Source organism: Balaenoptera musculus, chromosome X (assembly GCF_009873245.2).
Source record: "Balaenoptera musculus isolate JJ_BM4_2016_0621 chromosome X, mBalMus1.pri.v3, whole genome shotgun sequence".
Classification (NCBI taxonomy): domain Eukaryota; kingdom Metazoa; phylum Chordata; class Mammalia; order Artiodactyla; family Balaenopteridae; genus Balaenoptera; species Balaenoptera musculus.
The window spans coordinates 22,582,788-22,597,724 of NC_045806.1; the positions used below are offsets into that span (position 1 = coordinate 22,582,788).

A 14,937-nucleotide genomic window follows, 5' to 3' on the forward strand; every position below is an offset into this window, starting at 1 on the left:
CTAGATCCCACATGCATGTTGCAATTAAGAGTTCTCATGCCACAGCTAGGGAGCCCGCAAGCCACAACTAAAACCTGACACGACCAAATAAATAAATATTTAAAAAAAAAAAAAGGGTCAACTGTACATTGACTTCAGCCTTCTACAAATCAACATCAGCTGAAGATTATGCAGCAAAGTTATGCCATAGTGAGGGAGAAACCATGTTTCAAGAATTTTATACCCAGCCAAGTATCTCTTCAAGTGAAAAGACAATAGAAAATACTCTAAGGCAAGCAGTGCACTGGGCAGTCCCACGGCTCTGTCTCCTGCTACAACGGTGTGTGGACAGAACAGACCCAGGGGCGCCCCTTGCTCCCGCCTCCGATGCCCCTCCAACCTGTGTTCCACTCGCAACCTTCGGAACCAGCCGCTCAGCTGTCCTCGGCCACCGGGACCGCCAGCACCATATTTTGAGCTTAACGCCGTATTACCGATCCACCACGAGCTCCCAGATTCGTCAGAATGATTCCGCCGAGGTGGAGGCCGCCGTCAACCGCCTGGTCAACATGCACCTGCGGGCCTCGCGCACCTACCTCTCTCTGGGCTCCTATTTCCACCGCCACGACGCCGCTCTGGAGGGCCTGGGCCACTTTCTCCGCGAAGTGCCCGAGGGGAAGCGTGAGGGCGCCCAGCGCCTCTTGAAAATGCAGAAACAGCGCGGCGGCCGCGCCCTCTTCCAGGACGTGCAGAAGCGTCTCAGGATGAGCGGGGTGAAACCCAGGACGCTGTGGAAGCCGCCATTATCATGGAGCAGAACCTGAACCAGGCCCCTGCGGACCTGCACGCCCTGGGCTCTGCCCGCGCAGACCCCCGCCTCTGGGACTTCCCGGAGAGCCGCCTCCTAGATGAGCAGGTGAAACTCATCCAGAAGATGCGCGATCACCTGACCAACCTCCGCAGGCCGGCTGGTCCCCAGGCGGGGCTGGGCGAGTCCCTCGTCGAAAGGCTCACCCTCCAGCACAACTAGGAGCCTCCGGAGCCCAGCGGCCTTTGAGGAGCCCCTCTGGCGTCAGGGCTCCTGCCTGAAGCCCCTCTCTGCAGCCGCTAGGCAGCTTTTTAACCACCCTGGAGCCCTCTCCCAAGCCTTGGACCAAATGGAAACAATAAAGCTTTTTGCAGCAAAGAAAGAAAGAAAAGAAAGTACTCTAAGGCATATAATACCCAGAAAATACAGCTTCCCTCTCACAAATTAAACTCACAAACAAATACTACCTGATCATGAAATACAACTAATTAGTTGTGTGATTTAAAATAAAGAAATCAGGAATGACGGAAACGATGATAAGCAATGAATCAATTTAAATTTACTGAATTGATCCTATTGTAAGTTTAGAGTTCGAAAAGAGTACATAAATATGATAAAACTTGACAATAGTCAAATTATTATAAGTGAATAAAAGCTGAGGATGGAGAAGGTAAAGTTGGAATAAATGGCTGAGTGCCAATTTTCTCAAGTTTCCCAGGAAGGTGTCAAAATGTATCATGTAGATTTGAAACATAAACATGTATTGACACCAAAATGGCTCCAAATTCTTTATGTTTTTGAAAGTCTGTTTTTACATTTAGTCGTATCATTTAGATTTTTCAAATAAACATTTATGTGAAGTGCTGCTATTCCATGTTTCCCTTCAGTTTATTTTGTTTTCACAAAAGTAAATTACTTTCTAATTTAAAAAAAACACATAGAGTATAATTCTATTTTTGTAAAATGAGTAGAATTTTTGAGTATTTTAATTTTTATAAATGAACATGTTTCAATTTTTAATAAACCATACTGTCATTATTTTTTATTAAAGATACTTAAAAATATTTACATTTACAGATGTCTTGTAAGGACTACCAGACACCAAGGAGACACAAATAAAATGACAGGGTTGGATATGGCTAATCATAGTGTATCATTTGTAATTTAGAAGCCTGCATTAGGAATCACATTATATTTATGGAGACCTCACCAATCTTCGTCATTCTTTCATATTGCATTCACATAGACCAGACCTAACTGATTCTTAAGGAATAAGTAAGCAGTTGTGCTCTGCAACCACCAAGCTTCCAATTAAGGAAGTCCAATTAAAAGCTCATTTCTGTAATTGAGCAGAGATGTAATCAAGCTTAAAGAGAAGCAGAAGAACAAGATGCATGCAGTTTATTTAGGGGAATGGGCATAATGATTCTGAACTTTAATAATTTTAAAATGATATCTGTGCTTCCATAAAGTGCATTAAATTTCTCCTCTGTTGTCTTTAAGATCAATAGCTAAAATAAAGCCACCATGCCAGCATATTGGGAACAGTTAAAATTCAAAATATGAATAAGGTTTAGAAGCATGCAGGATTACAGACCAAAAACAGTCTTTTAAGCTCCTTGCTTCCAAAATGGTTATAAAGCACACATGCACAGGAAAGGTGTATGTTATCTTCATGCTCCACAGATTAGGATATCCAAACCCTAAACAAATGTAGAATTTTCTAGCACTCCTTAGTGAGACTATATCTAAATGAAATCACTGTTACTGTTTATTTAACTGAATTCTACATCTTTACTGAAGTTACCTTTCAATTAAAAAAAAAAAAAACTGGTTTGATTTTGATGGAAATTGTAATATGCTTAATTTATTGAAAAGGTTATATTTCTTAATAACACAATTGAAATCAATGCTATCAGGGGGACAGTAGTATTCATTTTGCCACAATATTGTGGGAATGAAACTAAACACATCTAGCATATTTATATACCAAGTAATATTCTGCATATTATTTCTTATAAACCTTTCAATAAAAAAGCTCATATTGTCTTTCTAGTGAAACTTTGAAATGTTTATCCAAACTAAATCAACAAATAAAATCTATTAAGCTTATTTTGTTTTAAGATATTATTGTGCTACCTTACACAACCAAGAATAGGAAATACAAATTACATACTATACTTTTGAAATGCAAAGTGTGACTCCTTAAGGAAGTGTTTTAAATTATTGCATGCTAATTTCAAAGGGATATTTTTTCCCAAATTTTGATATTTATAATTAATCAAAATACTTCAATCATTTTTTGTTTGGGGGAAGGGAGTTCAAAATGTGTAGAATAAATATATTACTTCCTTTCCCTAAATCCTAAAAGTAGTTATTTGTATATCCAGTCCAGTTAGAAAAATCAGTACATAGTAATACTTCAGAAGTGCTGGTTTAGAACTTCATGAAAATTCCCCTAATAACAGTCACATTCTCTGTGGTCTAACATCTTATCCTTATAATTAATCTTCACCTTCAACCCAGAGCATGAAAAGATTATATAAACATCTGTCCTGTTTTCTTTATCCCTACTGCTACAAAATATTTTAAAATTACATCTGTTTGTCATAGTTCCAGTGTGAAAAACTTAAATTTCCACAGATGAACTTAAATTGCTTCAATGGCACTACAAAAAACTAAGAATTAATAAAGTGCAAAATAGAAATAAATTGTTTCTTTGCTCCCTCACTAAAACCTTTAAGGTTTGGTGTTGAAAGCTTTATAAATTTATGCTCTTGACAAAAGAAAATTAAGAAAGGGTATTGTGGAATTCTAAGTAACGTTTATTCTTAATTGCTTGTTATACAAGCCAATGGTAAAGACATACATCTTACCAGAAATGTCATAAAGCATAATTTCATTACTATTTTCATATATGTGAAAGCAACTAAGGGAGGAGAAAAGTACGGTTGATTCTGGCCAAATAAGTTTAAGGGTATGGTAAATAAATGGGAAATTATAAATATATTGGATTTTTTTCTCTGACTTCTGTATACATTTAGTTGCAGAATGAATTAAGATTCAAAATTTTCATAACAGTTCACAGTGGGAAAGCAGTAAGTATGTGTTGAATGAAGTATTGAACATAAAGCGAGTAGATGTAAGGAATTTTAATTTTATAATATTCATATGGAATATTCTGCTGGGTATTGTACAAACTCAGCACATTATCACAAATTTTCAGCCTAGATGATTATTCTTAAGGATGTTCTCCATCTGCCTTTCTAATGTTCTCAACCCTGTTCTCCCTCCTTTTCTTTCCATACTCTTCAACATCCTGGCCTTAAAACAACTGGCAAACCTTGACTTAACTTTCACCTCAGTGAACGTCCTGGTCTTTCTCAACTACACTGTTGTTTCTCTTTAGCTCAGTGTGGAATTCTTCCAAATTAACCTTTTAACACATACCGTCTCTATAGTCACTTTCCCAACCAAATTGGACCACCCTCTTGTGGAGTTCTTGGGTATACGCCAATTTTATATATAATATAATATAATATAATATAATATAATATAATATAATATAATATAATATAATATAATTAATATAATATGATTAATATAATATAATTAATATAATATAATATGTAATCAAAATGTTGACCAAAGATCATTTTTAAAAACTTGAAATAGTATTCATCTTACTTGGACTATAAAGGCGATAGCACATGTAATACATTTTAGCAAGATGCCATCAAATAAAAAGTCCTAACTTCAATTTTACTAAAATAAAAAGGGCACCACTCTATAAGAGCAACTTTTACTGGGTTCATACAGTGTTTTAAATTTCTTAACTATTTCTGGTTTGTAATGCATCCCTTTGTAAAAATTCCCTGTAAAAAGGAATATCTGCTTTTTATGTTAGCTAATCTCACATAGAGATGAATATCTGTTGAGGTGATAAAATCAAGGTCTCTCAATTCCTTGACTGTTGTTTAACCTCAAATCATATTTAAATGAAGAAGGTATTGAAATGTGCTTTTTAATCCAACTATCAGGTCATGATAAGCAGAGAGATGCAACACACAGTTTCTCCTCAAGGAGAGAGACTCGTTGCCCCATTTACTCTCAGCTCCTTTAGGTATCATTTCAGTTGCCTTACTCAAGGTCACGCCTCTCAGGCAGCCCAGATCCAATGACTGCTTAAGATGGGAGTAGAAACACCTAGCCTTTTGATCCCATGAGGGACAATTCTGAAGGACCAGTCTAATTCCAGACCTTCCCCCATGGGATGGACTGAGACTCCTGATGGGCCTGCCTCAGAACTGACTTCTCCCTCCTCCCACTTCTGCTTTCTTCTCCTCCCTTCCACTGCTTTTGAACCCAGTGACACTCCAGCATAAAAAACCTGCAAACTAAACTGTGTTTCAGAGTTGGCTTCCCAGGGAACCCAACCTATGATACATCAATTCACAGTTTGCTGTACAAGTAATATAACTTGTTTTTAAAATCTACTACATTGCAGCTGAGTACCTGTAAATAATTGTATAGGCATTTTTAAATGTCATAGAAGTTCTCTGCAACTGACAAGACAGATATTTTCTAAAAATAACTTGAGCAAAGACTTCAACTGATGTCTTATGTAAAAAATTATCAGATTGCTCTGATTAGGGTACTATGTAATAATAGTGTAGTCAAACTGCTTTAGAAAACTAGTGCGGTTAACCTCTAATAAATGAATAATTAGGGAACCTCTAACCTGTGGTTCACAGTGGTAATTCAAAGACAAAAACTGAGGGATTCTAGGTTATGTGAATTGAAGTGAGGATTTTGAAGTATTTTGACCCAAACAACTATCATATATCTAATTATTGTTGGGTTTACTCTTTACAAAGTTTGCTAATTATTAAGGAATTATATATATATTTTTCCAAGACAAATTTCTTTCCAAAATATTTAGAACTCCTTGCTATTCAGCAGGAAACTTTTAAAGGAAATAGACTTTAACAGTAAGCTTCCCACAAATTATAGTGACTTCTGCTTACCAGACATGTAAATAGCTTGAAAGCCATAAACTCCCATTCTCACAAAAAGCTGAACAAACTGAAAATCAACAACGTATCTGAGATCCATTAGAGAACTGAGGTCACAGGGCAATCCACTGGTCCAAAAAGAGAGATGAAACAGAGAATCTGAGCTTCCCAGGAGGAGAAGCCACAGCTGGAGATTTGTAGGAACACTTAAAGGGTAATTGAATAATTGTAGACTGAGTGTGTACTAACGTGAGAGATAAAAACTCCTGTGGGCCCGTCCTTAGTGGGGGCTTCTACACTTTTACCAGCAGGTATTGAATTTTACCACCATGTTTTCTGAGTGAAGATTAGATAAAAATCTCATGCATCCATGAGTTGGAAAAAAGTAGGAAGGGAAAAGTAACCACTTTGAAAAAAAGCTATAGGGTTTGCTCTCATTAACAGAAGACTGTCCTCAAGGGAAATTATTTTACCAGAGCCTAACCAATGTGAGTGTTAACAAAGCCTAACTCAGGTAGGGGAAGAGACATATCCAACTCCAGGCCCCTCTAGCCTTCCATGTGGGGGAAGGGAAAAACCCAAATCCAGTCCGTTCTAGCCATCCTGAATAAATAACAGGGCATTGCAGCTGAAAAGAATTCCAAGGCTTAGACTCTATTTAAGAACTCTCTAGGAAAACTGAAATACAACAGGGGAGACCAAAACAAGGACAGCAGAGAAAATTTTTGCCTCTGACACCAACATTATAGCAAACAGTAAATACAGCCTAACACACAGCCAGATGAATATAAAACCTCACACAAAAGACCTATTTACCTTAGTTCTTTTTGCCCACCACGTTACATCTTTCAACAACAAGAGCAAAGCATGGCAAAAGGTGAAAAACACAGTGTGAAGAAACAAACCAAGAATCAGAACCAGACTCAGATATAGCAGAGATGCTGGAATTATCAGACTGGAAATCTAAAATAACTAAGTCTGATATACTAGGGGCTCCAATGGAAAAAGTGGACAACATGCAAGAACGGACAGTGTAAGCAGAGAGATGGAAATGTTAGGGAACAGCTGACCGAAACCACCCGCCCTGGCCAGGCACGATAATAACCACTTGCATGAGTTCTCTTACAATAGGAGGTCCTCGTAAGGTATGCAGAACTAACAAGCTACCATCAACTGGAAGAATTCGGGAAAGGTCAAAAGGAGAGAGGAGATGTCAGTCCATACGTCCTACCAACCTCCCAGAATCCTTCTCGCTGGAATCCATCTCGGCTGAGCCATGCAAGTGCCACCAGGAAGGACCCTGAGTCAGAGTGATTGGCCAGACACAACCCGGAAACTAACCCCATTACTATAAAACCCGAGACTGTGAGCCACGTGGCAGAGCAGTTCTCCTGGGTTCCCTTACCCTGCTGCTCTCCTCCCAGGCCCCCTTCTCAATAAAGTCTCTTGCTTTGCCAGCACGTGCATCTCCTTGGACAATTCATTTCCGAGGGTTAGACAAGAGCTCATTCTCAGGCCCTGGAAGGGGTCCCCCTTCCTGCAACAGACACTCTAAGAAAGAATCAAAAGGAAACGCTAGAAATCAAAACCACTTAAATAAAAAATGAATGCCTTTGATGGGCTGATCAGTAAACTGAACACAGCTAAAGAAAGAAAAAATGAGCTTTAGAGGAAGCCAATAAAAACTTCCAAAACTGAAAAGCAAAGAGAAAAAATGGAACAGATAACCAAGAACTGTGGGATAATTACAAAAGGTATAACATAGCTGGAATGGGAATACCAGAAAGAGAAGAAAGAAAGGAACAGAGTTTCTGTTTGGAATGATGAAAAAAATTTTGAGATAGGAGTGATATAATTAATGTCACTGAATTGTAAACTTAAAATGGTTAAAAAATAACCAATTTTACATTCTTTGTATTTTACTACAATTAAGAAAAACAGTAAAGGAGTAATAAAGGCTTACACAGACAAACATAAATTAAGAGAAAATTTGTTGCCAGTAGACTTGCCTTGCAAGAAATTTTAAAGAAGTTCTTCAGAGAGAAGGAAAGTGATATATGTCAGAGACTTAGAGCATTAGAGAAGGGATAAATGAAAGTAAAATAAAATCTTTTATTTTTCTTATTCTTAATTGATCTAATAGATAATAGGTTGCTCAAAATAATAATAACAACAATGTATTCAGTGACTATAGGTTACAGATAAGTGGAATGAGTGACAACAGTGTTATAAGGATGAGAGAGAGGAATTCGGGATATATTGTTATAAGGTACCCACACTATCTATGAAGCAGTATAATGTTATTTGAACATAGACTTATATTAGTTGTATATTGCCAACTCCAGGGCAAACACTAAAATAAAAAAAAAGAATAATTGATATGCTAAGAGGAGAGAAAATGAAATTATGTAAAATGCTCAATTAAAGCCAAAGAAGGAAGAAAAAGAAAGGCAAAAAAATAAAAATAAAAAAAAGGGAAAAATGAAGAAAAAGGGCAACAGATACAAAAACAATTAAAATGTCAGTGATATTAATCCAACTCTATCAATAATTAATTTAAATATGAATGGTCTAAATACACCAATTTAAAGATACAGACTATCTGAATGGATAAAAATACAAGACCCAACTGCACATCATTCACAAGAAAGTTACTGTAAATGTAAAGACACAGATTGATTAAAAAAGAAAAGAAAAGTAAAGGGATGGAGAAATATGTACCATGCTGACACTAATCAAAAGAAAGTTGATTAGGTGTGTTAATTTCAGATAAAGCCAACTTCAGAGCAAGAAAAATGATATGGAATAAAGAGGGACATCACATAATGATAAAGGGGACAATTCTCCAAGAAGACGTAACAATCCCATAAACTGGGGTTACTAGATCAGTCTTGTAGCTCAATGTTATGTCATACTAAGCCCCAGAATCTGATTAATGGTATTCAGTGTGTCGCAGCAGTGGAGAGAGGCTATATGAAAAATCTCCTCTTTTAGGTATAGACATAAAGTTATTTAATGATGAACATTCAGAACACTTGTCTTCCATTTTAAAACATTTTGGTGCACTACTTTTAACAAATATTTTTGACCCACACCTCCACGACTGACAGAACACCCTCTATTAACAGCTAGGCTAGCCAGGTTTATGAAACACCATTTGGCCTATTTCAGAAAATGTAGATTATTAGTAAGTACATTTAAAGTCAATGCTACCGAGTTTGTTTCTGTACCCACATGTAGAGTACATTGCCATTATTCAACCTGCTCTAAACCTTCTCTTTTTGTGTCCTAATATCATCTCCACCTAAGAGAATAAAAGCTTAACTAGGTTCTGGTACCAATTCCAATGTCAGGGAGGGTAACCCGCAACAACAAGCAACTCTTGGGACATCAGCTGGGTATCCTACAATTCAACTCAGTTCTGACACTATCTACCCAGAAATGATGTCCGATTCCACAGGTTAAGGATTCTGTCCCACAAGACACCACAGCTCCACCCTGCCCTTCCCCATCACCACCCTGGCTGACTTCCAACACCAGCCACAAGGCCACAGTTACCTGTGCTTCTAACCAACTGGCTATAAATCAGAGAGGTTCCTAAGACGCCCTCAAGGGGTTCAATTAATTAGCTAGAGCAGTTCACAGAATTCAGAGAAACATTTTACTTACTAGGTCACTGATTTATTATAAAAGGATATAATTTAGGAACATCTAGATGGAAGAGATGCATAGGGCAAGGTATGCAGACAGGGCGTGGAGCTCCCATGCCCTCTCCAGCCTATCACTCCCCCCCCTCCCGCCCAATCTCTACAGGTTCACCAACCAGGAAACTCTCCAAACCCAGTCCTTTTGGGTTTTGGTGGAGGCTTCATTACTTAGGCATGATTAATTAAACCATTGGCCATTGGCAATTGATTCAACCTCCAGCTCCCCCCTCTCCTCCCCACACTACCCCGTCCCCCTCTCCCGAGGTTGGGGGGTGGGACTGAAAGTTCCAACCCTCTAATCACCTGGTTGGTTCCCCTGGCAAACAGCCGCCAACTTTAGGTGGGTCCAAAAGTCACCTCATTATCATAAAAAAAGACACCTCAATTACTCTCACCATTTAGGAAATTCCAAGGGTTTTAGGAGCTCTGTGTCAGAAACAGGGATGAAGACCAAATATATATTTCTTACTTAAGTCACAAAGTTCTTTTGCCTAAGTTTATTGGGACCAACACTGCACACCTAACAATAATCTTAAAAAACTGAAAATGATCAAAATCACCACCAAATAACAAAGCTCAGTGAAATCAGACTGCCTGCCTTATATGATTTGGGGCAGGTAATTTAATTTTGAGGATCCTTGTTTTCCTTGTGAGAAAAATGGAAAAAATAAAGGGTTATTGTTATAAGGATTAAAGGATATAGTGTAGCTAGTTGCTTACTATACACAATTAATTTTGAATAAAGATTAAGTCTGTAAAATGCAAATCAAAAACAGATATTTGGGGGCTACAGAAGTATATTTACTTTGCTCAAATTCTTTTTAATACAAACTAAGAGTTCAACAAACATTTATTAATAGCAAGTATCTGTCAGGCATTGGGCTGGTTTGGAGAAAAAAATATGTGGTAGAATTTGGCAAGTTGTTCAAAAATAATCCAAGTTCTCTTTTTTCCACAAACCACTGGAGTTAAGTTTGAGTCACATGATGGAGTTCGGGCCTATAGAATGTGAGCAGATTTGATATATGGCACTTCCAGTCCTGACTACTAAGACAATTTGCTACCCACTATGTCTGTTACGTTTTGCCTCTAGGCTTGCTGCAGAAGGCTCACAGGAGAGCTCCAAGGCTCTAGAAGTGGTGGATCCACTGAATGAATGGAAAATCTCATTCTGAATCCCTCCTTTGAAAAGCTTTCTACCAAATAGCCAATGTATCTGTGACAAAAGAAGCGATACAACTCCGTTTGGTAAGCCGCTGAGATCTGGGGGTTGTTGGTTATAACAGAAAATCCCACTTTGAATGAGACAAAAATAAGGTATGGCATCTTTACTTGAGGTCCTTACTATTTTAATGGTAGAGAGAACATACACATACATTTTATCATTACTTGTTCTTATCTTCCTTCCCCATAAGAGAATTTCTTACTTCTGGAAACAGACATAAACACTTCTGTTTTGCTTTCTAAATTAAACTATCAGTTTGTTTTCTTTTCTGACTGTTGTAAGATACTTGAGCCATATCCTGCATCCTTACTACCTAGTACAAGTCCTAGTGCCTGACAGGCACTTAATAAATATTTGATGAACAAATGAATGAGTGAATTCCATATGGAATCTAAATCTATCAAACAACTAAGCATGTAACAAATCCTCCTTAGAATGACAGTGATGCGGTAACATTTAAAAGGCATTTCATTTTGTGAAATTTCCAAATTCTTACGTTGCAAGAATGTTTATTTCCTTAAAATTTAACATGTGTGACAATATAAAATTCAGGTATTTTTCCTGTTGTCATTGTTACTTTCATCTCATTGAAATGTAATATTAAAAAATATACCTCAAGTTCTACATACAGAGGAAGCAAATAAAAAATGAGAAATGAGTTATTTTATAAAGAAGGAAACATATTTCAATATAGAACATATAACTATGATTCGATTATTCCTAGAGGTACAAATTAATTGATTTTATATTCCAGTGTAGAGGAGCAAAATTTGCCACCCCAAAATATGTCCCTTTGACATGTGGATTAATTTATGCTGATTATTTTTAAGAAACAGAAGAATCAGGAAGGTTTTCTTGTTACCTCTCCCTTAACTGCCTAAAAGAATTTAGATACAGGACCTGTTCCCCTGTCACCAGAGATATCTACAAAGAATACATGGTAGGTGTGGTGCAGGAAACCTACAGGGCCTAGAGATCAGAGTCCACTCAGTGTCCCATTGTCTCTGCCTGGCCCAGCAAACATTGGTTTACAAAACCTTTGCTTTTCCATCTCCATGTGAATTGCCTTCCTCATCTGTGAAGTCCCAAACCACTATCCCTCAATATCCTCTTTTATCTTTAGCTGAAGATGCTATTTAAGGTGAAGGTCTCAGCCATTTTGGCAAGTTACTCAGTTTTGCTGGGTCTCTCCCATGTATACATGTTATTAAACTTTTGTTTGACTTTCTCCTGTTAATCTGTCTCATGTTAATTTAATTTTTAGACCAGCCAGAAGAACCTAGAAGGGCACAAAAAAATTTCTTTCTCCCCAATACCAGGTATAAATTCCAACAATTTATCAAAAGACAAAATAAATAGCTTGATATAAAATGACATTTCTAAATTTATGCTTCCCTCATTACTTATTTTAAACTGTTACTTCAGTAACTATACACAATTATATGCAATCATCTTTTTTTTTTTAAATAAACTAATTGTGGTATTATTTGCTTAGGTATTGCAGGAAATTTTCTCCTATTTCCTTCCAGTGTTTACTAAATATTAGCAAGCATAAAAGAAAAAAATCTACACACTTGCATTCTTCCTCATTTCATCCATTTTTAAGAAAAAGAAATCTGATAAACTTAACAGAATTTATTAGCAAATATTTTATCTGTTCACATCATAAACTTGATTGTTCAATTAATGGAACATAGACGTATAGAGTAAAATATCAGGAATTCCATGACAAACCAAAGAGAACAGAAAGTGATTGGTCATGATCACGACACAAAAACCAATGATTTCACCAAGGGCTGGAATCAAAAATGCCATTTTGAAAGTCTATAAAGTATGTAAAGGACTATTTTTCATTATAAATAGTTTCCTGAAATTCATATAGGGAATTAAAGTATGAATGAAGATATTTTCATTAAATAAAGATATTTTAGTTAAAATATTTTAGTTAGAGGACAGTTTAGTCTCAATTTCATATTGATTTGGGGTTGAATAGGTTTATTTAAAGAGCTTCCATATAATTAATTTACTGTGTTTCTTTATATTTTTTGTTAATTTTAACTGAATACTTTCTAAATAATGTTCTTAACTGTTAAGTTTATATATTTTCAGTTTTACTGTGTTTCAAATGTCTGAAATTGAATAAACACAATGATAGATTTTCATATAAACACAAATAATAAGGGAAAGTCTATATGCTTCAATTTTCTCATATGTAAAATGGGGCATTATTGATTCATAAATTGATTGAGAGAATTAAATAAAATGTGTGTAAAACAATTAACACAGTATCTGGCATACGGTGTTTAATAATATTTTAATAAGTTTTAGTAATTATGATTTCATTTCAGTTGCAATTACAAATTGAGGAAAGGTACTATAAGATTCAAACAAAAACAAATTATATATAATGAGGTAAAGGAGATTCACATGCTAGATACTTAAAAATTCAAACTATGTCTCCTTCCTCTCATTCCTCAAGTTTGGAGTGGAGTTATCATTAGTTTCAAACTAATGATCATCAAGAATTAAATACACTGCTCTCCTGTGAATATAAATCTTTGAAAACCTTAGTTTTGCTCTGCAACTCTGTTCAAGAATTTGATTTAAACTTTAGATGACACGAAAGAGGGACTATTGAAATGATGTCTGGAATTAAGTTATACAAAATATTGCTGTTAGATAGAGTTTGTACGGAGTTTGAGAGAGTATTCTCCCTGAAACAATATGAGACAAGGGTAAAATATTTGGAGACAAGAAATGCTTCCTCCACGTATGTATTTTTCCTACTGCAAGGAACCTAAATTGGTAGAATCTGTAGCTCAGGTGCTGCTTTCTGCGTGAAGAGTGTGTTATCAAGGCAAATGTGAAACCCAGTTTAGAGTTCTTTTCCATTACATATTTACAAGTACAGCACTCCGGGCAACAATTCAGACTGCTACTGTGTAGATATTTTGCTGTTGATTTCTGGTGGTGGATTGGGAACTACCAATAGTAGTTGTATAAATTTGTATAAGTTGTATAAGTTTGTATAAACATGTATAAATCTATTCCACCATTATTGTGGAGAAATAGCTTTTTATCTCTACTTTAAAACCCTCTTCTGTTCTGTTTAATTGTGTTCTTTAGAGTTATGTCCTGCAGAAAGAGACTAAGTTACAGAGGAACTGTAGAAGTCAGTGTTATATAAAATACCAGAATTGCATCAAAGGACAAAGAGGCAGGCAGGGGAGATAAATTAATCTTCTGATTTAAAAAAAGAATAACCAGGAGGTGAATGTGCTGGCATAGGGAGTAAATAAGTCTGTTTGAAATTTTTATTTTTGCTTTTGGTTATGAATTTTAAAAATAAAGAGGAGAAAAAGGAAGAGGAGGAATGACCTGTGGCTCCCAGAAAGCCAAATTTTATTCATAAGAGATGAATTTTAACCATTTCTGACTTCGCTCCCACACTCTGAACCATTATTCTCCTAGCTATACAAATAAATAGAATATAGTATATAATATATTTAATAAATATATAATTTAACATTATAAATATATTATTTATATATTAAACTATTTCTAATTCATGTATATTATTTAATATATTTTATTAATATATTAATATTATTGAATTAATATTAATATATTATTTCATATCAAATGCTAAGGTGAAACAACCTGCATATTGACCTTACCAAAGCAAAACTATAAAGGGAAGCATATCTCCACTGTTATATTTTGAGCTCAGCAAATCTCAAGAAAGTAAGGACAATTGTGTAAAAAATGTACTGGTGACTTGATAAACAATTTGATACTGTGCATACCCTAAAACCCAGCATTTTCACTCCTAGGTGCATAAGAGACAAGAATATTTATAGCAACACTGTAGTACAAACAACTGGAAACAACTCAGAACACCCTGTATCAATATAGATGAATCACTAAAAATTAATAGTGCATAAAAAATGACAGCTTGCTGATGGATGATGTAGTAAAATGCCATTTGTATGAAGATTACATTTATATAATAATCTATAGTGCTTAAGAAAAAATAGACATTTAGCAAAAATACAGGCATACCTCAGAGATATTGCAGGTTCAGTTCCAGATGATCACAATAAAGTGAGTCACACGAATTTTTGGGTTTCCTCATACATATAAAAGTTATGTTTAGGGCTCCCCTGGTGGCGCAGTGGTTGAGAGTCTGCCTGCCAATGCAGG

General features: G+C 36.0%; 1 protein-coding gene across 1 annotated transcript; it reads left to right on the plus strand.

Annotated features, from left to right (window-relative positions):
* Positions 1-203: 203 nt before the first annotated feature.
* On the plus strand, positions 204-1,235 carry LOC118888984 (ferritin, mitochondrial-like). Its single transcript, XM_036840514.1, is given in 3 exon segments — positions 204-732; positions 735-975; positions 977-1,235. Coding segments are annotated over 3 exon segments (1,029 nt in total).
* The last annotated feature ends 13,702 nt before the right edge of the window (positions 1,236-14,937 follow it).